The 24,729-nt window shown below is 53.7% G+C and overlaps 1 protein-coding gene across 5 annotated transcripts in view; it reads right to left on the bottom strand.

Annotated features, from left to right (window-relative positions):
- Positions 1 to 571: 571 nt before the first annotated feature.
- EYA2 (EYA transcriptional coactivator and phosphatase 2) overlaps positions 572 to 24,729 on the bottom strand; it is a 254,867-nt gene continuing 230,709 nt past the window's right edge. For all 5 annotated transcript variants that reach the window (XM_042980248.1, XM_042980247.1, XM_042980249.1 and 2 more), the window contains 6 exons: positions 23,939 to 23,997; positions 19,310 to 19,470; positions 14,402 to 14,516; positions 13,342 to 13,463; positions 8,185 to 8,285; positions 572 to 1,338 (listed from right to left, as the gene is read on the bottom strand). In XM_042980248.1, coding sequence (XP_042836182.1) covers positions 1,258 to 1,338; positions 8,185 to 8,285; positions 13,342 to 13,463; positions 14,402 to 14,516; positions 19,310 to 19,470; positions 23,939 to 23,997 — 639 coding nt within the window. In that variant the 3' untranslated portion in view covers positions 572 to 1,257. The remainder of the gene's footprint in view (positions 1,339 to 8,184; positions 8,286 to 13,341; positions 13,464 to 14,401; positions 14,517 to 19,309; positions 19,471 to 23,938; positions 23,998 to 24,729) is intronic.

The following is a 24,729-nucleotide window of genomic DNA, read 5'->3' on the forward strand; positions in this document are numbered from 1 at the left end:
ATCCATCCATCTACCATCCGTCCATCCATCCCCCATCTGACCATCCGTCTATCCATCCATCTATCCATCCATCCATCCATCTACCATCCATCCATCCATCCATCCCCCATCTGACCATCCATCTGTCTATCCATCATCTATCCATCCGTCCATCCATCCATCTACCACCCGTCCATCCATCCATCCATCATTCAACTTTCAATAAACGCTGTACCTGTGTCAGGCTCTTATGGGCACTGAGTATACCGAATGAGGAAGATGCTGTCCTTGACCACTGGGAGCCCTGAGTCCTCTAGAATTCAGGCTAACACACTTACCTTACAGACTGTGGCCTTCCAGTTTCCGTGAGACCCAGCCTTGGACATTTAGTCACAACAGCAGAAAAGGAGTTGACCACCCAGGTGGTTAATGTCAGGATTAAGGGGCAGGTCTGTCTGTGTCACCCAAACATCTTCCTGTGGGGATGGCTCAAAGTCTACTAAAGCCTATTACAACAGACGTCACGGAGGCCTTAAGAAGAGCGGTCATAAAGTAGCGACACCCTACCCCACTTCAAAATGTAAACGTGGGTTTATTTAATGCCTTTTATCCGTCACAAAGTACCGCCGCCTCCCCAGGGTCCCCTCCCCCTAGAAAACAAGATGGCAGCATAAGGCACGTGCACTGTCCACATGACGTCAGGTTAGGGCCTTAAAAACAAAGATAAGCAACCGTCTTCCCATCAGCCCCGAATCGCCTCCCTCACCAATTGTTCAAGGAATGATTGTCCCCCCAAAGCACAACTTGGAGCCGAGAGCGCTTCAGTTAGAGCAGCACGGCTCTGCATGCCAGTTCAGAAAACCAAGCCCAGCCAACGACTAAGAAGACCCACGACACAGGCACGAGAGCGTAATACCGGAGTAGTGAGATCAGTCCATAAATTAAAAAGGAAAAGTAAAACCCAAGCCCGTCCCCCTCCTCACCGCCAGCCCTCCCCCAAATCAGCAATAAGTCGCTTTTGTTCCGTTGAGTCTTGTGGAAAAGCCCGGACTCCCAGCCGGCCCTTTCCGCCAAAGTTAAATATGCCCAAGCCCCTGCCGGGCACTCTGCGTCTCAGGACCCACGTGGACTGCAAGGACGGCTTCTGAGATGGTCGCCAGGCACGTCCCCTCGGCCGCGGGGCCCGGGGTCCCGCATCTGGCGCGGAGGCGGGGGAGGCGAGGGCCCCGGGTGGGTGGGAGGCACCCGGGGTGGCAGGTGGCGAGGCCGGGGGTCCTGCTATAGATACTCCAGCTCCAGGGCGTGTCGCAGCGCCTCCAGGTCGGCGTGGCAGGATATCCGCCAGAAGGGCATGTTGTGCTGGAACAGAAGGAACACAGGACGCCAGCCGCTGGGTTATGGCCCCGCCCGGCGCCTCCCGCCGGCCACCCCCTCCCTGTGCCCACAGCTGGAGCCCGGTGAGAAGGCCACCCGTGTCAGCGTGGCCCGTGGGTGTTTCCCGAGCCAGGAGGCAGACCCCCTGTCTGGCCAGGGTCCACCGGTCCGGCCACGGTCTCTGTTCCCCTCGGGGCCTGTGCTGCCTGGGACACTGACTGTCTGATGCTCTGCCCTCCCCCGGGACCCGCGTGGCCTTCGGCGGTGCGCTGACCCGGAAAGAAGTCACGCAGTGACAAAGCCGTCCTTCTTAGAACACCGGCCTTGATCCTGCTGCTTCACGATCAGAGTCTCTACCGGGTGCTCCTGCGACTTTCACCCCTCCCTGACGTGTGCTAATCTCCATCTAAACTGACCGAGCGGGTCCCAGCGAGACCGCCTGTGATACCCAGGGTTTTAAATAATAGTCTCTTGGGGCGCCCGGGGGGGCTCAGTCAGTTAAGCGTCCAACGTCGGTGCAGGTCATGATCTCACGGTTCACGGGTTCAAGCCCCGCGTCGGGCTCTGTGCCGACAGCTCAGAGCCTGGAGCCTGCTTCCGATTCTGTCTCTCTGTCTCTCTCTCTGCCCCTCCCCTGCTCGCACTCTCTCTCTGTCCCTCCAAAATGAATAAACGTTAAAACAAAATCAAATAATAGTCTCTTAAATCTACCGTTGCGGAGTCAGACCCTGGGCTAGTGCTCTGTGTTTACTGCTCCCCGAAGCCGCCCAAGCCAACAAAAAACCTGGAGGCAAAAACGCAAGCACCTTTCGCAAGTGGGGGACGAGAAAGAAAAAAAAAATGGATTTAACCGAAGTTCAATCACCGGCAAGCCAGAACTAATTAGCATCATAATCACCGTCATCACAGAATCATTAACATCTGTCCGGTGCCAGGCACCGCGCTGAACGTGTCACACGCATCACCTCCCTGAACCAGGTCACTGATCTCCGAGAGAGGCACCCTGTCTTGTGTTACAGATGAGGAGACTGAGCCACAGAGATGTTATGTCAGGCTCGGAGGAGAAGGCCGGGTACGTTTTTATCGCTGGACGATTTAATCATTGGCTAAAGTTGTTGCCTGCCCAACGCCCCTCTCCTTTCTTGCTTCCGGAACCCCGAATTTGGCAGCACTGTGCCCAGGCCTAGGGGATGAGTTATGATTTCTAAGCAAGCTGTGGCAACGCCAGGCCTTGTTTGCCAGTCATGTGTCCTGTATCCCTCCTGACTTGTGACCCACTGAAAGCCCAGGAGGAAGGGGCGAGGGGCTTCTGGGAAAGGTTTTCCTCCAGGATTAGAGGGCGGCACCGGAGAAGAGACTTTCCTCCTTATTTTCCCATCCTATTTGGATGGTGTCACGTTAGCATGTGATGTCTGGAGCTGTGGCAGCCATTTTGAGATCACGAGGCAACAAATCAGAAACGAGAAAAGCCAAAGATGGTTAGAAAGGCAGAGCAAGATGATAGATAGGGATGCTTGGCGAAAAACAAGCTGGGGCACATCTACTTCTAAGGTTGTTAGGTGAGCAAGTGTTTAACTCGTCATTACATGGGCTTTCTGCTACCTGCAGCTAAGAGATTCTGAGCGTCCTCCAGACAGCCATTGGCCTTAAATTATTTACAAAGTGAACAGATGGTGCTTGATGAACATCTGGATGCCCGGAGTCCTGCCCTCTGAGATCCTACATCCACAGGCTAGAAACTATACAGGCATCCTGTTGGGTCCTGGAACCCATCAAATCCTTCCCTGCCTCTGGGGACTCTGCACGTATCACTCTGCGAATTCTTTATATCATTGTTGATCTTTACCTTTCTCGACTGTGGCAGGCGGGATAATAGCCCCCCAAAGATGTCCATCCAGGTCCCAATCCCCAGAACCCGTGAATGTGTGACCTCACACGGCAAACGGGACTTTGCAGATGTGATTAAGTGAAGGGTCTTGAGACGGGGAGAGCATCCCGAAGGCGGGGCCTCTGACTGTCCACTGCTGTGCCCTCCCTGGAGCCTCCTGCAGGGGTGGTGCACGCATACACAGGGTTCTCGCTGGAGCCACAGATAAGAAATCCAGAGGCACGAAATGACCAAGATGGTTTTGTCTTGTGAGCACTGTGATGGAAATAGAGCAGGGAGGCAGGGCAGAGAGCAGCTGGGGGAGGACATCTATTCTGACAGCTGGGTCAGGAAAGGCCTCTCTAGGGAGTGACACTTAAGCAGGCCCCTGGGGGCGAGAAGGATGTGCAAACCTGTGTGTTCGGGTAGTCGAGGCAGAAGACAAAGCCAGTGCAAAGGCCCTGAGGTGAGTTGGGGCTTGGAATGTCACGTCCACTACTGCATTGCGTGGCTCCTGGCACATAGTAGGTGCTCAAGAAACACACACAGAAGGAGTGAAGAGGAGGGAGGGGGAAGTGGCAAGGTGAGTTTCTCTAAGTCCTCAGTGACCACATCCTTTTTTCTTTCGCTCAAAGGAAGCAGAACACCACCCATCACGGGCAGCAGATGCCGTTTCTTTAATGCCTTCCTGTTGCCCCAGCTCCCCGACCCCCTCCTCACCTCAGCCAAACCTTCCCTTCTCTGCAAAGATGGATTTTGGTTCCTGCCCGGCCAATCCTGTCTCCCCTTAAAGAGTGTAATTCATTTTTCTGGGCCGAAATGAGCAAAGGTGGAAGAGAACGTCTCGGCCACCTCGATCCCAGCCCTAGAGCGCAGGTGGATTTATCACTTGTGGAGAGGTGGAGACAAATGACCCCCTAAAATGGAGATATTAACAACCCTGTCAGCCCGAACAGTCACAGCCCCTTGTCCGGTCGCCGTATTTCACGCTGCTCGGGTGTCCGGCAGCCTGGGCTAATGACTCCCATCCATCAGGCCGGGAGAGTGGCTGGTGCACAGCGTTGCTCGCTAATGGGCTGGGGCTGCCGCTTTAGACACTGGCGGAGGTTTTCGGGGGGAGCTCAGTATACAGGGGTGTGTGTGCCCTCTCACTCTTGTCTGACCAGCTCCGGGGGGGGGTGGGGGGGGGGTAAGTGCTCGAAACTCCTAGGTCCACCCCCTTCTCGTTTGGCATTTGGAGCAAAACACACATCCGCTGGCGTGTACAGCTGTGTGACCTTAGGTGCGTTAATTAACCTCTCTGGGTCTCAGATACGTCCTCTGTAAACTGAAGCAAACGATACCCACTTTGCAGGGAGGGTTGAGGATTAAGTAAAACGATGAGGTCAGTAATCAGGAGGAGTGGTTAAGGGCACGGGGTTAGGCCAGGCGCCCCGAGGTGCCAGTCACAGCCCTGCCACAGGCCCGTGGCGACGGAGACTGCCAGCGGCCTCCATCATCCGTTCCCCCCCCCTTCTCTCGCAGAAGCGGCCTCCTTTTTTCTTAGCGAGGGACAGGGTGGCCGAGAACAAAGGCTGCATCTCCCAGCGGGCTCCGGAGCCAGGTGGGATCACGTGATTCAGATCTGGCCAATGGGACGCGAGCAGCGTGGGGTCCCCCGGGACCGCCCGCGCCCTTCAGGGGAAGAGGCATCCTCCCCCTCTTCCTCCCCGGTCGCCGCAGTGTGCAGCACTGGAAATGGCAGAGCAACAACACGGAAGGAGCCCGGGTCCCGGAAGCCTGTGGATGTTTTTACGTGACCGACGGAGCGGCCTCTCTACTGTTGAACCTGCCGGGCATCTCCGGCCACCCCAGCCCCGCTCCAGGCACCGGCCCTGCTGAGATGCTCCCGCCCAGTCCCTGCTGGGGACCCCCCACCCCCTCCTCCTCCGCAGGTCGCAGCAAAGCGCTTCTCCCAAGGGCTCGGAGCAAGCAAACGAGAGATTTGGGTGAGTTTTCACAATTATGTGCAAATGAGCATTTGTATTTTCTCTCTCCCCTGGCTCCCCCGGAGAGAGAAAGCTCTCCTGAATTTCTAAAGGTTGTGTTCTCTTTCCTCCCCCTCCCCACTGCCGGGTGCAGAATACTAACAGAGCTTCGGGCTGGTGAGAACTCACTACGCATGGTTCCTCTGCTCAGCCCTGGGTGCAGATTCCCAGCAGCCGTTCCAGATAAGGAAAGGCAGCTCAGAGAGGGGGCGTCATCTGCCGAAGGCCACACAGCCGAAAACGGCAGAGCTCGGATTTAGGGTAGCATATGCACTCCCCGTCGCAATCTTTCTGCGGGAGCAGGGCTGGCGGGAGGGTGAGGCCAGGGAGGTGCCTGGCCCAGCACAGGAAGGTGAGCCCAGACTAGCTGTTCTCAAAGGAGGAAAAGCCTGCCCTCTAGGGGTCAGTGCGGAAATTTCCGGTGGTGTGAATTTTGACCCCCCCTAAATGTCTGGGGGCACTGCGGGGGCGGGGGGGGGGGTGCACGTGTCCGACCCCCTTTCGCACACCTTGGACCTGACTTTCGAGATTGTCGAATGTGCTATCAGATATTCAAGCAAGGAGAAACCCATACGTAATCACTGGACCCCACGTTTTACAGGTCACATATAAACACAGTGTAGCTTGCGCATGGTCTCAAGCAAACCTGAATTTCCAGAAACGCAATGGGTAAATCAAGGGAAACCTGTATTTTGTTCTATTCGGAATCTTTCCATGAGTTAGTTGCTCAGCAGTTTGGAGAAAGCACGTTAGGACAGCAGCACCCTACCTGGTTCGTGAACGGTCGAGACTGCACCCCTGTGTCCCTCTGCGTTTGCCGGGTCGCACCCACAGCCACGGCACTTATGGGCACAAGCATTGGGATTGTGTGCCCGAACATTTACATACCGAAGCACACGGTATCGTGAGCACATAATAACTTGCCCTTTATTTCTGTCCGATGACATCGGACCTTGGCCTTTTGGACACCATGGTTATATCGTCCATTAGCATTTCATTTCTAGAGAGAAAGGGCTCATTTCAGAACATTTACTGCTTACTCTGTCCTAACAAACCCTCTCTGATTGTGAGAAGGCGGGAAAGTGTCAGGACCTCCACGGACGGCCCTGTCGTCCTCTGGGTGACGGCCGGATGGCAGGCAAGGGGTGCCAGGGGCCACAGGCCTAAGCTGGTTCTCCAGTCCAACTGTGATAGAAGCAAAACTTTATTTTGATCACGGTCACATGCTTAGGGCAGACTTCTCAGGTCTGAGCTTGGAGAGAGGGCGCCAGAGACACTGACAGTGGATCGTCTCATCACACAGACCATGCTCTTGACCTGGCACAGCGTTTCTGGAACAGTACTCATGCGTGGTAATTCATGTGATTCATGCTACTGCTTTGGTCATTTCTTGTGTTATCACCTCTATCACGATTAGTTACTTAACATTTTTCTCTCTAAATGAATTCATTTTTAAAACATTTATTTATCGGCGGGGGGGGGGGGCATGGGAGCAGAGGAGGGGCAGAGAGAGGAAGAGAGAGAGAACGCCAAGCGGGCTCTGCACTGTCAGCGCACAGCCCGCCGTGGGACTCCATCCCATGTGAGATCATGACCTGAGCTGGAATCAAGTCGGATGCCCAACTGACTGAGCCACCCGGGCACCCCTAAATCAATCCATTTTTAAAGTTAAAGAAATGTGCTTTAAAAAGGAGAGCTCAGGGGGCGCCTGGGTGGCTCAGTCGGTTTGGCTCAGGGCTGCCTTCCCTCTGAGATCTACTTGGCTCACTAGCTCTCCTCCTCTTGTCTTTGCTCTCCTGTCACCCCCAGCACGAGGCCTACCTTGACCACACTTGCAACCTGTCCCGCCCCCAGGGTCCCTTGGCAGTCCCTGCTTTAGTCTTCTCCAAAGCTCTGGCCACCGCCTCACACACATGCCTGCCCCCAGGCTGTGAGCTGAGGGAGGGGTGAGAGCCTTCCCCTTCTGCTCACTGCAGGCTCCCCAGTGACCGTGACAGCTGCGGGCACACGGGTGGCGGAGGCCCGGCTAATGGAGCTTACGCACTAGCTGGAGGGTCCCCCTTCAAGCCACCCCTCACACAGGCCCCGAGGAACGAATATGGACGGGGCGGGGAGGCAGTTGCTGGACGGAACAGAGAGGTAGCTGATCAGGGAATTCTTCCCTCACAAGTGCGGCTGAAGCCTGAGGCCTAAAGGTGGAGTCCGGAGGGGCTGGGAAGGGGAGGAACCTTGCAGGTGGGGGTGGGGGGGCTTCTAGCTCCGCCCCCGGCCCCCTTTCCTGGGACCCCAGGGGCCCTCCCTCTCTTTTCAGGCTTTGTCCTGAAACCCCCGAACGTTTCTGCATTTCCTTGGAATCCGTCGCTGGGGAGGGAAGGGGGAAACCAGGTCCTCCCAATTAAGCTCTGTGACATTAACGATCCACTTCCCAGGCCTCTGGGTGGGGGGCGGCAGGCTCTCTGGGATGCTGTTGACAGGTCCAGACCCAGGGCTCTGGCAGCTGTTTCTTTTCCAACAGCAGAGCTGCGGCCACCAGAGCCCCCTGCCCCTCTCCTCATGGGCCCGAGATCACAAATGCAGGCTTTTCTTTTTCATTAGCTTAATGCTGTCTTTATTAACTGGGAAGGGTTCCTGGAACATATGATCAGTGAGCATGAAGTAAAGCGCACACACGTGCACCAGCCCCCCACCAGCCTGCCCTGACAGAGCGTTTCCGGGCTCCCGAGCAGTTGTCCCAGAAAACATCCAGGGCTACCAGGGGCGGCAGCCAAAGGCACCGAGGGGGATTTGCAGAAGGAAATTGCTCAGGATGCTTCTGCGATTGCAAACGGGAGGGGGCCTGGGAGCTAAGAGCCTGGGAAGGAGGGGACCCAGCCTTTGCCTGGGAAGTGGAGGAAATCTGGGTAAAGGGCCCTGTGGCCCGAGAGGCGGACGAGGTACCTTTTTTGCCCCCTGCTCCTCTTCGACGCCGTCACCGATCACGATGTAGACGGCTTTTCTGCCGAATCTCTGCATTATCCTCTCGAAACAGCTCTCCTTCCCTGCACGCACAGGAGGGAAAGAGAGAGAAGACGCTGGGGACCCAGGACCGTGGCGACTCGTAATGGCTAAGGACAGACTTGGGCCTCAGGGCGACTCCCCTGCCCGTGTTTTCCTTGCTACCCGGTGAGGACCACCTCTTGGTGGTTCCCATCCGCCCAGCTGCGTGGGCAGCCGCAGCTGGACTCGGATCTCAGCTCATCCTGATGTGTGAGCCGGTGCAGGAACAGTAACGAGAACAGCACGACTAAAAGTAGCCGCACTCGCTGGGTTCTCTGTATCCCAAGCACTGTGCCGAGTGCTTCCCACAGCAGGGTTTCCCAGCCTCGGCGGCGCGCTGGCACGTGGGGCTGGGTAACTCTGTGCCGGGGGTGCTGCCCCGATCGCTGTGATGTGCAGCAGCTTCCCCGGTAGCACCTCCTCCCGCTGGAAAACGAAAAATGTCTCCAGATGTTGCCAGATCTCTCCTGGGAGGCAAACTGCTTTCCCGGCTCCGTTTGGGAACCACTGACTTAACGTTATTCATTTACTATGATGGCAATCCGTATGAAATTGCAAGCAGTGGAATTCCCGTTTTAGAGATGAAGAAACTGAGGCCCGTGAAGTGCCTCGAAAAGGACTGGAGGAGTAGTGCCAGTAGCAGCGATAACAACAATAATAATAATAATAAAACAACTGTTATGTGTGAGCACTTGTGCTCTGCGGGGAACTTTGTCCTATGCTGAGAGGCATTTTGATCATCCAGTTTTTTTACAGACAGAGGAGCTGAGGCACAGAGAGGTCAAGTCACTTGCCCGGGACACCCAGCTAGCACGCACAGAGTCCGGGATTTGAACCCAGGCTGCCTGCCCCCGTTGCTTGAGCTCCGAGCCGCTCTCTTATCCTGCCCTAGGTAGGACTCAGCTCTGCGGCAGACCGTTAATCCCTCTGTGCCCGCTTTCTCCTCTGCGGGAGCAGAGGCCGGGTGCAGAGCTGTGAGTCACAACTGTGAGTTAACAGAGTGACGTTACCACCGTGCAGTGCCTCTCCCTACAGCAGGTGGAGCCCGTTCTCCACCCCGCTGATACTGGGCCGGCCACGTGACTTGCTCTGACCAACACCGGAATGCTGGGGACCTGCCACAGGCAACGCGTGCGGGTGGTGTGGCTTGGCCCCCTTCACGTCTGCCATCGGTCATGAGACGAACGTACCCCTGATGGCCGCTGGTCCCACAGTGAGGGCGCGTGTGGAACACAGCGGAACCCGGAGGCAAGCGTAGGGGAGCCACGGCAGACGCCCCAGACCCATGAGGGAGAAATCCACACTGCGAGCCACTGAGCGTTTGTTATGCGGCATCATCAGAGCAGAAACCTGACCGTTGGGGAAAAAATCATGCTTTTCAAGTTAAAACAGGGAGCTGGAGGCCACATTTCTGTGCGGTCTCCACCTGGATCACCCTCAGCTCGTTGACCTTCAGGCTCCCCAGGTGGGAAGCAAGTGGCTAAAACATTTCCCCGATGGGATTTAATGCCTCTGACGTGGAAACAGAGTCGATGGGCGGGACAAACATTTTAGACGCGTCTGGGTTACAGATTCCTTTCGTGCAAAATCTACGGGAAAAAGATGCTGTTACATGAAACCTGGCTTTAAAACTTCTATCACAGGATGCTCATCTGGCCACTGGCTGGATCCTTTGTTCATGAATCGTCTCTTGACGTGCGCTACCCTGGACCAGAATTTCTCGAATACTCCAGAACTACCATTAACAGTTAGGACCAAATCTGGGAATCACTGTTAGGTAATCTTGAAAAAAATCAACTCACACTTCTATTTTTACTTAAACGAATTCATTTAAATATAGAATGGAATCACTACACATGCACACACACACACACGTTTTTTTTTTACAGTTGAATTGTGCCTTTCGCATTCTTTTTTTGAAGTTGATATTTCTTTTATCATTTAAAAATACATAGTATATATATATATTTTTTTAAATTAAAATCCATGTTAGTTAACATAGTGCAATAATGGTTTCAGGAGTAGAATGTAGCGATTCATCACTTACATATAACACCCAGTGCTCATCCCAGCAAGTGCCCTCCTTAATGCCCTTCACCCGTTTAGCCCATCTCTCCACCTAGCTCCCTTCCAGAAACCCTCAGTTTGTTCTCTGTATTTAAGAATGGCTTTCAGTTTGCCTCCCTCTCTGCTTTTATCTTGTTTTTCCTTCCCTCCCCCTATGTTTTGTTTCCGAAATTCCACATATGAGTGAAATCATACGGTATTTGTCTTTCTCTGACTTATTTCGCTTAGCATGATACATTCTAGTTCCACCTACATAGTTGCAAATGGCAAGATTTCGTTCTTTTTGATAGCCGAGTAATATTCCACTGTGTGTGTGTGTGTGTGTGTGTGTGTGTGTGTGTGTGTATACACAAACACTCCATTATATATATACAAATCACGTCTTTATCCATTCACCAGTCAATGGACATTGACTTTGGCTATTGTCGATAGTGCTGCTATAAACATTGGGGTGCACGTGCCCCTCTGAATCAGCATTTTTGTGTCCTCTGGATAAATACCTACTAGTGCAACTGCTGGGTCATAGGGCAGTTCTCTTTTTAATTTTTTCAGCTGCGTTGTTTTGCAACAGCCCAAACATGGAAGCAACCAAGCGTCCGTTGACAGATGAGTAGATACAAAAAATGTCGTATGTACATGTAACAGATTACGGACTATTAGCCTTAAGAAGGAAGGGGATGGAAATGACCCTTGAGGACAGTATGCTAAGTGAAACAAGCCAATCACAAAAAGACAAGTGTCCTATGATTCCACTTATACGAGGTCCCTAGAGCAGTCACATTCGCAGAGACGGATAGTAGAAGGGTGGTCGCCAGGGGCTGAGAGCAGGGAGGAGTGGGGAGTTGCTGTTTAATGCAGATCGAGCTTTGGTTCTACGACATGGAAAGGATTCTGGAGATGGATGGTGGGGACAGTTACACAACGATGTGAATGTGGTTAATACCACTGAACTGCACCCTTAAAAGTGGTTAAGATAGTAAACTGTATGTGTATTTTCCCATAATTAAAGATAAAAATATTTTATTTAATTTTGTTTATTTTTTTTAACGTTTATTTAGTTTTGAGAGAGAGAGCGAGAGTGAGCATGAGCGGGGGAGGGGCAGAGAGAGGGAGACACAGAATCCGAAGCAGGCTCCAGGCTCTGAGCGGTCGGCACAAAGCCCGACGCGGGGCTCGAACCCACGGACGGTGAGATCACAACCTGAACCGAAGTCGGACACTCAACCGCCTGAGCGACCCTGGCACCTCATGATAAAAAATATTTTAAAAAGAGGTTCTAACTAAGCCGCCAAGGCACACGAGTAGACTGTGCAGAAAGAAAACGACAGGCTCACCAAGTCCCGTTGCAGAGGCTCTAATGGCCACCCGGGGCCTGACGTCCAGGATTTAAAATCGAAAGGCACTTTTCCATAACGTTCAGATCTAGAACTCCACTAAAGGCAAAAACTGCTCTGGGAAAATTGCTTCCGAAGTATACTATAATTTTTTTTTTTTTTTCCACAGAAGAAAACGAGGGTAAAAATTTCTAATTAAAAACGTCTTGGGGTGCCTGGGTGGCTCAGTCAGTTAAGAGTCTGACTTGATTTCGGCTCTGGTCATAATCTCATGTTCATGAGATTAAGTGGGGCTCTTTGCTGTGACTCACACACATGTGCACGCTCTCCCTCTCAAAATAAATAAACTTAAAAAAAAATCTTAACTAACTAGATTTATTTTGTATTATTATACAGTTTTAGGTCATGTAAGAAGACCCCCCTCCCCAAGAAAACCAATATTACCTGCCCTGATGATAAATGATGCTGTTAATTTCTAGTTATTAAATTCTTTTATCTGATGGAAGCTCGAAGCCTAAGGCTTGTTCTCTGTTAATAATGGAGATTTTCAAGTAGTTTATTTTTATTTTACTTAAATTAAAAAAAGATTTTTTTAACGTTTATTTTTGAGAGAGAGAGAGAGAGAAAACGAGTGCATGTGTGTGCTAGTGGGGGAGGGGCAGAGAGAGAGGGAGACAGAATCCGAAGCAGGCTCCAGGCTCTGAGCCGTCATCACAGAGTCTGACGTGGGGCTCGAACTCAAGGACCATGAGATCATGAGCTGAGCCAGAGTAGGATGCCCAACCGAGTGAGCCACCCAGGTGCCCCAGAGATTTTCAAGTATTAAGAGAGGTGTTAAAGTAGGATAACACTAAACTGAGACTCTCTCCTGAAAAGAGAATTAAAAAAAAACCCCAAACATTTTCTCTCTGTGTGGTTCAAGGTTAGAGTTAGGATTATCTGGTGACTTGTAACCACCTAGAATTAAAATCACAGCCTGTGCCATGCTGTGGTGAGGACTGTTTCCCTCTTCTTAGTAACGTAATTCCATGACTTTTACCTGGGGTCATGGCGCTAAGCTATGGACTACATTTCCCAGCCTCCCTTGCAAACAGTCATGGCCATGTGACTAAGCTGGGGCCAACAGGAGGTGAGTAAAAGTACAGTGTATCTCTTTCCTTCCTCTCTGCACACCCCCCCCCCCCCCCAAGCCAGAATGACAATGTGGTAGGATTCTGATTCGACCACACACATGAGAATAAACCCACAGGGGATGGTGGAAAAATAAGATGGGAACGACCTGGGATTCTGTGTGAGTTTCCGGACAGAGCTGCCCCACTAGACTGGATCACTCGTCTCTGGTCTGTTGACACGTGAGGGAGAAATACGCTTTGATTCTGATGTCAGCCCGTGTATTGGGGGGTGTATTCGTTACAGCAGCTTTGCAGGTATCCTAACTAACACACACACTTTAGAATATGGTCCTAACCAACTCCTTTGGAGGCTGAGGTTGAAGCGCGTGGTCTGTGGGATTGTTCTGGGGATCCGAGTCATGGCCCGGGACAGGGAAGTTCTTTAGCTTTCCTAATGCCGTTTTCCTTAAGCCCTTCACACAAGGGATGGAAAGCTAACCTCACCCACCCTCTGTGCATCACCCCGAGGTCTGGGTTCTCCCTACCTGTCTTGGTTGCACTGTAGATGTTCTCAATAGGAAACACGGAGCCCAGTCCATACAGCAGGACTTTGGCCAGGGCAGGAATCAGTTGAGTGGTGGTGACCAGCACGTTGACACAATTGGGCCTGAGGACGGAGAAAAAAGACCGTGGGTCAGAACACCAAGGTCGAGCCAGGCCGGGCCTGGTCACCCGGCAGCCTGAGCCTGGAGTCGGCAGGCATTCTGGTGGGGTTTGGGAGCTCTGGCTAAGTCATGTTCAGGTGAGAGTGGGGCCCGAAGATCTTTCAGCTGTTCCTCTCCTTTAAGCCTGAGGCTGCCTGGCACACTGAAACACGAGTGCAATACTTTCATTTAGAAAAACGTGTCCTGCGGGGGCCGCACTTGAGCAGCTGCAGCTGCCTATCGGTGATGTAGAGTTAATGTGGATCAGGTGTAGGACAACGGGGAGTGGTGAGGGCTGGGGTGCACTGGGGAGCACCTAGCAGTTCTGAAATTTTTACAGAATCCAGAAACCGGGAGCCATGGATTACTTTCCCATCCTGGGGCCAGAGTGCGTGTCAAACTAGACGCATCAGCGGGATGGAGCCAGCGGCCATTTTGTGACCATTCGTGTGTGGCGTCGCGAGATTCTGGGATGCTAGAGCACAGACGGTAATTTGTCCTCTGGCCCAGGTGACCTTATTTAGGAGCAAGAGGCAACTTACTGGGAGGCCCAGAATGAAACTGGACGCTCCTTACCTCGTAAGTGCCAGATGATCTGCGGTCTACTAGAAGATGGTTTTTAGAGGGTGGGTGATGTGGGCAAGAGTGGATGGGACAAGATGGACCTATGTACACATGTTCGGGCTCCGCTGGACCCTGGGAAGTCTCTGCAGCTATCTGCTCAGCTGCGGTACAAGGTGTCCCTCGTGTCTGATAATACCTCCGCTTTATCAAATGTCTGGAAAGCCGGCAAATGAGAATTTGGAGAGTCCAGTTCTCCCAAGTGTGGAAATGGAGGAGCCACCACCCTCAAATCGGGGAACGTTCAGGGGCGCAAAGGAAAAAGGGGGCTCCCACCTACCGGGAATTGATGAGGTTGAGCGCCTTTAGAGAGTGGGTCAGCCAGAGGTCGGTCAGAGCCTCCAGCTCGGCTCTGAGCTGTAGCCAAGTCTCTCTTTTGGGAGCTCCTATCAAGCCTATGGACAAGGGAAGAAAAGATGGGCTAGTTATTATTTTAGAAGTCTGGGCGGTAGTGGTTAGGGAAGGGGAGTGTAGCTACTGGTTCTCTGGGTTTCAAATCAGGTGACACCCAAGGTCAACTTTAATCCAGTGATTTTAATCCTATTTTGGGATTGATGGGTCAATCAGCCCATCTACTGATTGATCCACTCATCCACCCATCCACCCATCCACCCTCCCATCCTTCCAGCCCTCCCTCTGCCTGCCCGTCCATCCATCCGTCCATCCATCCCTTTGTCCGTCCATCCATCCATCCCTCTGTCCATCCATCCATCCATCCATCCATCCGTCCGTCCGTCCATCCATCCCTCTGTCCATCCATCCGTCCATCCATCCCTCTGTCCATCCATCCATCCATCCCTCTGTCCATCCAACCATCCATCCATCCATCCGTCCGTCCATCCATCCCTCTGTCCATCCATCCGTCCATCCATCCCTCTGTCCATCCATCCATCCATCCCTCTGTCCATCCATCCATCCATCCATCCATCCATCCATCCGTCCGTCCATCCATCCCTCTGTCCATCCATCCGTCCATCCATCCCTCTGTCCATCCATCCATCCATCCCTCTGTCCATCCAACCATCCATCCATCCATCCGTCCGTCCATCCATCCCTCTGTCCATCCATCCGTCCATCCATCCCTTTGTCCGTCCATCCATCCATCCCTCTGTCCATCCATCCATCCATCCATCCATCCATCCATCCGTCCGTCCATCCATCCCTCTGTCCATCCATCCGTCCATCCATCCCTCTGTCCATCCATCCATCCATCCATCCATCCATCCCTCTGTCCATCCATCCATCCATCCATCCATCCCTCTGTCCATCCATCCATCCATCCATCCATCCCTCTGTCCATCCGTCCATCCATCCATCCATCCATCCATCCATCCATCCATCCCTGCATCCATCCATCCACCCATCCATCCATCCATCCATCCAACCAAGACTTCAGGAGTGCCCTCTGTGTGCTCAGTATTGTAATAGGCACTGCATACACAGATGAACAAAATATGCAGATGATTGAGTTCATACTGTTATTAGTGGAGACAAAAAATGGATAAGGAAATAAAAATGACTAACATTTATTGAGTGCTTACTATGTGTAGGGTCCTGGGCTCTTAACATGATTTATTTCGTTCATCTTCACAGTGACCCTAGAGGGGGACCCTCTTTTTATTTATTTTTAATGGAGATATAATGGGCATATAACATTGTGTAAATCAGGTAAAGAAACTGAGGCTGTGTGAGGTTGACGGACTTGCTCACCGCAGGGAGGACATAATGGAGACAGGTTTGGCAGCCAGGCGGCAGACCTCCAGAGCCCACCCTACGGTGTTTCTAAACCTGATCATCATCCTGTCAGTCGTCGAGGCCCTTAAGATGAAGTTCAGACTCCACAGTCCACGTGCCTGCGAGGTTGCCAATCTCCCCTCTCGCCATTGCCCTGACATCCTTCCATTCCCGTCCCGGTGGCCTCCTCTTTGTCCCCTGGAACATCAAGTCTGTTCCTGTCTCAGGACCTTTGCACACCTCGTTTCGGAACCTGGACCACACCTTCCCTTTTTGCATAAAACTTCACACTCATTTCCAGCGTCCTTTCTTCTGGAAGGCTTATGCCGGTCAGCTCTATGTTATACTCTGCCAACACACTGTACTTCTTCTTTACAGCACTTGGCACAGGTATAATTCGAAACGCATCTGTGTGATTACGTGTCCCACGTCTGCTTCAGCCATCATGCCGTCTGCTCCGTGAGGGCAGGGACCAAGCCGGCTTCGTTCAGCACCATGGTACCAGCCCCTGGGAGGTACTGTATGGCAGGGGCTGGTGCATGGTTGGTGCTGCACCAGGGAGCATGCACTCAGTGGGACAGGAATGCTTCAGGTGGCCCCTGGCTTTCCTTTCTCTCTGTACCTTCCCCACGGCCCCTTAGCTGGGGCACTTGATAACAATGCAAACTCTCAGGGGCGCGGTGCCGTATGTTTCGCAAGAGGCTTCCCCCGGGTGCTGCCATGGGTAGCCAGCCCGTCAACCACTCCGACTTGGCACCTGCTAGGAAGCGTGCTTCAAGCTTCTGTCTGCCTGCCCCCTACCTGGGGCTTTGCCTCAGACTTGCTCTCCTTCCCCGGACACGTGCGACATTTAAGAAGTACTCACGGTGCGGCGGCCCTGTTCTGAGTGTCTCCTGCGTGTTAATTCACACGACCCTGATATTTATCCCATGAGTTGGGCCGCGTCATTGTTCCCATCTTACACATGAGGAAACTGAGTCACAGAGGGGTTAAGTAACCTGCTGGGGGGTACAACAGGGTATGGTAGAGGGAGGTGTGAAATCAGGCAAAGGCCTCTCTCTGAACCCAGCCCCTGCCTCCTGGAGGCTGGCTTGTTAATTTTTTTTTAATGTTTATTTATTTTTGAGGTGGGGGGCGGGGAGGAAGCAGAGAAAGAGGGAGGCACAGAATCCCAAGCAGGCTCTAGGCTCTGAGCTGTCAGCACGGAGCCCGACACGGGGGCTCGAACTCAGGAACCGCGAGATCATGATCTGAGCTGAAGATCATGATCGGATGCTGAATGGACTGAGCCCCCCAGGCGCCCCTTTTTAAGCATTTTCTGTCTTCACCCTGTATCTTGCAGAGGTCTCTCTTCTGAGCACAACTTCCAAAACCCTTGGGCTCCTGGGTGTGCGGTGAGCCCCAGGCTGGGGGCTGCAGCCCTCCCCAGGCTAGTTCTGTGATGCGGGAACAGCTGGGGGGAGGTGAGGGGGAGTAACATGCAGAGACTGGAGGTGGGGTGGGGGGAAGGAAGGGGAGGGCTGCCCACGGTGGCCCCTACTGGCCGACTCCACCCGTCTCCCCTATTCCAAGCACACCTGCTCCCCTCTTCTCTCCACGTAGGGGTGGGTGAGCAAGCAGGGCTGACTCTGCCGCTCTCTGCTTCCCTCTCACAGTCCACAGACTTGGGCGTGAGAGGCCACGGAGTGTGGGCAGAGGTGGTGAGGCAGTCGGCCTGGCACTCCGTTGCGGTGGCTCTGCCACTTGGGCTGTGTGACGCTGGGCAGGTTACTTAACGTGTCTGATCTCCGTTTCCACCTTTACACAACATGGAGGACAAAAGCACTTACCTTATGGGGGTCTCGTAAAGAGCAAATAAGATATTAGATGACAAGCCCTCATCACAGAGCCTGGCATACAGCAAGCGCTCAGCAAACGTTAGCTGTTGCCAGAACTGCGTTAGGACTGCAGCCACGGACGAGACAGAAAATCCGTCCCCAAAAACCGACAGTCCGTCTGGAGAAAGCAGAAGGCAGAGAAGAATTCGAAAAACTCCCAAGCAAAACTGAAAGGAACTAAGGACAAATGCTCCCATTTTCTGAGTGCCCCCTATCTAACAGGCACAGAGTCATGACTTTTGTGCCCATTAACAACAGACGTTCCCATAACCCAGGGAGACAGAATTAGTTTTATCCCCAGTTCTCAGATTTAGATGCCACGGCTCAGGGAGGTAGTTAGAAAGTGGAGGCATTGGGACGGGAAGTAGGTTCTGTGCAGTTTGAGACCCTAAATTCTTTCCGGGACTCTTTCTGGGGCTGGGGGAGGGGGCCCTAGACACTCTGGGGGCCACGGGGTATATGGCAACACTATCGGCTGCCTGCTCAGACCTCTTCCCTTTATGGGCCAGGGGTTGGTTCCACACAGTGTGACAATCGAAACGCCCCCGAATGCCTTCTTGGGGAGAGGCAGCATCACCTCCTCTTAAGAGCTACTGGCCTAGAGAGTTCTAGAAATAGTGATCTAGCGCTTGCCCAAAGCCGCGTCCAGACTTCTTGTTCAGCGTGACAACCAATGGTCTCTTGCTACTGACCCTGGTGGCTGTCCCCTTGACTGCACACCTGAGCCTGAATTCTGTGATTCCGACCCAGGCTGCAGCCACGAAAGTCAGAACCGGGGGCACCTGGTGGCTCAGTCGGTTCGGCGTCCAACTCTTGACTCTGGCTCCAGTCATGACGTCACGGCCGTGAGATGGAACCTGGAGTCGGGGCCTCCTTGGGATTCTCTCTCTTTCTCTCTCAACAAGGAAAGAAAATCAGACCTGGAAATGCCTCCGGTGGTTCCAATATGAGAATCAGTGGCCTCCAGTCCGTCTCCAGCTTCAGTGTTTCCACAAATTACTTGGGGATCTTGTTCAAAATGCAGATTCTGACTCAGTCGCCTAGAGTAGGGCCCGAGAGTCTGACGTCCAAGGTGACCGGCCGTCTGAGCCGCAAGCGCCAAGCCACCGGCCCTGCAGCCCCAGCGAGTGACAAGTGTCGCCTGGGGGGCGTGATGGAAGCAGAGGGCCGGCCCACTCCAGCCTCAGACTCGGCAGGTCCGAGGAGGGCCCGAGACGCTGAGGTCCAGCACGTCTCCGGGTGCTGCTGGTGCGGGGGCCACACTTGGTGAAGACGTGCGGTGAGGCCACCCCACCCCCACCCCCAGTGGTCATGTGATCCTGGGCAGGCGGCGTCATCTGTTCTCAGCTTCCTCCCCGTCAAGGTGAGATGTAGTGTCCTCTCCCGGGGCGCCCCCCCCCCCCCCCCCCCCGCGGAACGCACTAGGGAGGCCGTGTTCACGCGCAAGGGGCCGCGGCCGTCCTTGACCCTGCCTGGGCCCCGGCCGCGGCCTGAGCACGGGCAGACCCCAACCCCAGACCCCCCCCCCCCCCCCCCCCCCCCCGCACGGCGCGGCCGGCCCTCCCCCGCCCACTCACCACCGACGTTGTTCTTGTACGTGTTGTACATCTCCTTCACCCGCCGGTAGCGGAAGGCCAGCTTCCTCATCCAGTCCACGCCGCCGTGGACGCCGGAGCCCAGGCACAGGTTGGCTCCGGGGGCCGAGCTGTGGAAGCCGTCGGCGGAGAAGTTGTACGTGCTGCGAGAGGGGGCGAGAGACGCGGTCAGTGTGCGAGGCGGGGGTGGCTCCACGGCCCCCCGAGGCCCCTGCGTGCAGTGGCCACGCTAGGAAAAGCCCCCCTCCCCCCTTCTGCCGCCAGAAGGGAAGTCCAAACTATGGTTGTGGCCGGTTCATCCTGAGAGAAGAGTCTGGAAGAAAACACGTTAGCTCCCGCTACTCCGATCCCCAAATCTGTGCTGTCTTGCGCCCCCTGTAAGGCCCGGCTGCTAACCCCTCCTTCCCACTCTGGGAGCATCTCCCTGTCTTTCCAGGGAAGTACCATATTCTAGTTTTTTAAAGTTTATTTTTATTTTTGAGAGAGAGAGTGTGAACAGGGGAGGAACAGAGAGAGGAGACACAGAATCCGAAGCAGGCTCCAGGCCCCGAGCTGTCAGCACAGAGCCCGACGCGGGGCTCGAGCTCACACACTGCAAGATTGTGACCTGAGCCGAAGTCAGACGCTTAACCGACTGAGCCACCCAGGCGCCCTTTAGTTTTTTTGGGTTTGTTAAATTAGGCAGAGTCGATTGCTGGCTTTGCAGATGTGATCCTCCGCCCGGAATGAAGCATATGCTGGCCTAGCGAGTTCCACGTGTGGATGGGAGAGGAGCCAGGGTGTCACAAAGTTAAGGACAGAGGTGGCAGCTGGGAGCCCAGACGGGAAAGCGGGGGCCGCTCCCCACCTGCAGCAACCAGCACGTGAGGACGAAAACCCCCTGTCTTCTCTCCCTCCGCCAGAAGCTCTGCTGGAGGTTTGCAAAATCATACCATCGCAGGGAAAAACCGCAGCGTGACAAGGGACATACGTATAGTATGGCCCAGAGCTTAAAAAATGAGTCTCTTTCTAGAAAAGAAAGAACAGGTCAGTGTGACGCCACAGCTGTCTCAGGCTGTGCGTTTGGCTGACGTTTTTCCTCTTTGCACTATGTTGCTGTTTCTAGATTTTCTGTGATGAGCTGAAGAGCGGAGAGAGAAAGGTATTTTATTTTTTAGCAAGACGCGCTGCGGCAGGGGTGAGGCGACACTTGGAAACCGTATCTTGCGCACGTCTGGCACTTCAATGCCGCTGCTGCGGCAGAGGTCAAAGGGCATTTGAAGAGCACGAGGGGCCAGGTCGTTCTCCCTGTGGGGCGTCTGCGGTGTGCACAGCCTGAGCACGGCGCGATGTCACATGCTGCTGTTCTGTGCCTGGGGCTCAGCCTTCCTTGAGCGGAAGCCTGTGGAAGCCACAGAAACGCCTGGGATGAACGTCTCGGACTCATCAGCTAATTTCACCTTGGGGACTCCCTGGGGCACGCGGGCCGGGCGACTTAATCCAAAAGGCCTCGAATATAGACTCTGGCGTTCTCCACAGCACACTGCGTGAAAAGCCAGAAAGAGACAGTGCCCACAGGTTCATATGAACACACACACACACACCTGTGTCATTTGTCACGGACGTTTCTGCGAGTGTGACTGTGTATATCATTGGAAGCAAGAAGTCATGATGTCAGGAAGCGGTTGGTTCGAGACGGTGAGAATACGGGTGAGTATAGTTTCTTCTGAAATGTACAAAAGCCCGTGGAGAACATGGTCTGACCTGATAACCCGTTCGGACAAAAACGTTCTCTTTCCCACGAAAGATGTGAATGGCTTCATTACACAGACATGTTTGTTGCTTCTTCTCCCTTTCAGCCCTCCTTGGGTGGTGATGACCAGGGGTTAAAGATGAATGAAATACACCCAACTGGCAACAGGGGGCCGACAACATCCAACCAGGGGAGCAGGGGAGCCACGTGTCGGGGACTCACTCGTGCGGGGCGCTTTTCCAGCACGCAGGCAACCCGACGAGAAGCGGGAGAAATGACTTTACCCCGTCACGTCCCCTCGTTTCCAGAAGCCACCCTTCAATTGCCACGTGGTCCTTCCTCTTCTTTACTGCAAATATTCCCTTCTTGCTAGATAATTTCTCCTCCTTCTTTCTCAGAAACGTTATTTTCCGCCAACCTCATTTCCATTTTCTCTTTAACCGTCTGTGGAAGAACAGCCTTCGACCCCTCCGGGGTCGTTCCTGCCCGTTCCATGGCCGGAGCGGTGGGAGCCGCAGGCCAGTGTCCGGTGGTGGGCGGACCAGGGAGCCACCGAACAGGCACCGAGGGCAGCTGTGCGCCTCCCGACCCGTCTGCAGCGAACTCTGGAGCCAGAGCAGCCCGTTCCCCCGGAAGTTCCTCCTCGGTCACAGCCCTTCCAGCAGCGACCTGCTCCTCCTTCTCGATCTCTTCGGAAGTCTCTGTAGGAGCCGAGATCAGGCATGGCCTCCGCGGGTGGTCACGGGAGATGGTGCCACGAACGTGCAGGCTTTCCGGGGCCTCACCGGGCCCGCCACGTGAGCCCCCTTGTTGCTGGATGCGGTGGCGATGTCCACGGGGCTCAGGGGAGGGTCTGTCACACACACAGCAACGGCAGGCAGGTTAGCACCTCTGGCGGCTACTGATCCCAGGGCTGACCACCGTGAGAGGCGGGCGGGCGGTCAACCCTGGGACCAGTAGCCGCCAGAAGGTGTGGCTCCCGGAAGCTGCCCGGATCTGGTCAGGGAAGGTTCCAGAAGGGAGGCGGCCAGCAACAGGACCGGCCCCCGCAGTGGCAGCACACGTCAGCACGGCTCGCTGGCCAGCATCCCCGGGGGCTAGGACACCGACATCAGCCGGGTCTTCAGTGGCAACCACGTGACGAGCTGTCAACAGAGCCTCTTCCGCATTTCTTCAGATTTCTGATGTACGTGCCAATACCTTTCCTTCCGTGGATCACTGTTCTGTTTGGAAGTCAAGGTTGTGCCACCGAAGTGGGTTCCTGCTGTAAGAAATCTGGGGACACCCTCCTGCTTCACTAGCAACACATCAAGGACTCCGGACATCGCAAAGGTTTTCCTTTAAGTTACGACGGGAAGCCAGGGCACCGCCTTACAGACCCCTCGCTGGGGAGTGTGGGAAGACCAGATAACTTAGTCTTGAAAAAGAACATTGACTAAGAACTCAGAGGAAACCCTGGGGAGACGCCTGGATGTTCTGCCAAGAGGTGGAGGGCAGGGCAGGGCGTCCCTGAATCCCGCACCCCCCGCCCCTTACCAGCTGTGTGAGGTTCGGCAAGTTACTTAACCTCTCTGTGCCTCCTATTCCCCGACTGTCAAATGGGGATGATGAAAAGAGCATCTATTCCCCGTGGTAACTGTGATGGGGCAAAGTAAGGGCATTACCAAGGTTCGTTTCTGTTGTTCACTGAAAAAAAAAAGAAAGGGCATTTGATGCTTGGTGCCTGGTACACAGCAAGTGCTCAGAAGAGATTTCCTGAGTGAAGACATGGGAGAGCTTGGTTTTTATGGGGGAAAACCTCCTTGGATGGCGGGTTCTGGAAGTGAGGTTCCAAACAGCTCAGCACAAAACCCGGTTCAGAGCAGCACTGCTCTCTGCCCCAAGCTAGCCAGCTACAGGGAAGCTTTGTAAAAACGGAACTCTGGTCGCTCACCGGTGTGAAGGGGAGAGTGGTTCCCAGCTGTGACGTCATGGAAAGGACACAATTAACCTTGATCTGCGGTTTATTTACTCCATAAATAGAGAAACCTTGGCTGGCACTGGAGGATTGCTCCCTGCCAGTCCTCATTGCAAGGGATTTTCAGAACGGCTAATTAATACGAAGCAGGCGCTGGCCTATCACTCCTAGTTGTGCCGGGCTTTGAACCGACTCCCAGGGCACAGTCACAGAAGCTTTGATTTGTTTTTTTGGAGTGAGACAGAGGCAAACACTAAGCGACATGACTGGCCCCCTAAGCGAAGCGTCATTCGGTCTAATAATATTTCTGATGGGCCAAGAGGCACTAGGTTGTGATAATTTTGGATAAGTGCAGATTAACTATGGTTCCATTTTTATAAGGTTTTCTCAGGGGCAGGCTTGGAACATTCCAGCCACATTCCTCTGAAAGCTGTCTCGTTTTGGGTACCTTATTTCTGGAATCCACGTCCTAGGAGGGTTTGCCCCTAGAAACCAGACACATACCTCTTACTCAGTCAAGAAATATTTTGAGTATCAACTGATCAACTTTTATAGTAAATACTGTACGTGTGCTAATGAAGGGGTGCCAAACTCTTAGTGGCGGTGATTCCGGGAGGCTAGATCAGGTGGTGTTGGAGTTTTTTACGATGTGCACACCTTACTTTAGTAAGTAGGAAAAAAAAATGCAGCGAGATAAACATAAGCAGAGTCCTGGAGAATCTGTGGAAATCTCCGCCTTGGTGACTGGAGGTGATGGGCAAGAGTCTGCAGGGTGGGGGTTGGGCTGCACCCTGTGGGTTCTGGCGGAGGCAGGCACACACATCAGCCTGATAACCAGCCCGCCCCTCCTCTCCGCTTCCTGGTGAAAGGCAAGCTCGATGGCCAATCAAAAGGGGGCATTTTGGACTCCCCAAAGTCTTACCTTAAATCTTGCCCGTTGTCATCGGATGAGACGTCGTCAACGTGGATCTGGTCGCAATCCTGCGGAGAATGTGACACGAAGAGAAAGACAGGGAGAGGTATGGCTGGTTAATCTGCTGTAGCCTCTGAGAGCTGAGCGGGGGAGCACTGCCCTGGGAGTCACCAGCCCTGGATTCTAGCCTGAGCTCTGCCACTAAAGGTTAGGTGACCTCCAGTTAAGTCTCTTCCCTTCTTTTGCTTTTGGTTTCCTTATAAATGAGCAGGTTGGGTGTAAGGTGGGGGGGGGGGGTGACCATATAATTTATCATGCAAACCAAAATAGTTCTGCAAGTCAAAGGGGCTGCTGTGAAGATTACATTGGAGGGACAGGCACAAAACAGGACCACCCCTCTCTACCTGTGAGTGTGTTAGGACATATGGTCACCCTGGCCCCATAGTGGAAGACTTTGCCTCAACCAAGGTATCTTCTTCCACTCGGAATGCTCTCTGCCTTCATCCGCAGAGTGAACTTAGTATTCTTCGAGCATTAGCTTCTGGAGGTACCCCCTTCCTCAGTCGTCCTCTGGGTCCGATGATATGTGATCATCATTTATTGAGTACTTATTACGTGCCAGGCACCATTCCGAGGGCTTGTCATTCCACCACCCACACATCCCCCCGTTCTCTTTGCGGAAAACACCTTAACACCTGCGAGTTAAGACCGAGGGGCGGGGGGGGGGTGGGGGTGGGGGTGAGGAAAATGGCCACGTGACCCAGGCTCAACCAATCAGAGAGACCCAGGAGCCCTCCGGC

This window comes from Panthera tigris, chromosome A3 (genome assembly GCF_018350195.1).
Source record: "Panthera tigris isolate Pti1 chromosome A3, P.tigris_Pti1_mat1.1, whole genome shotgun sequence".
NCBI classification, from domain to species: domain Eukaryota; kingdom Metazoa; phylum Chordata; class Mammalia; order Carnivora; family Felidae; genus Panthera; species Panthera tigris.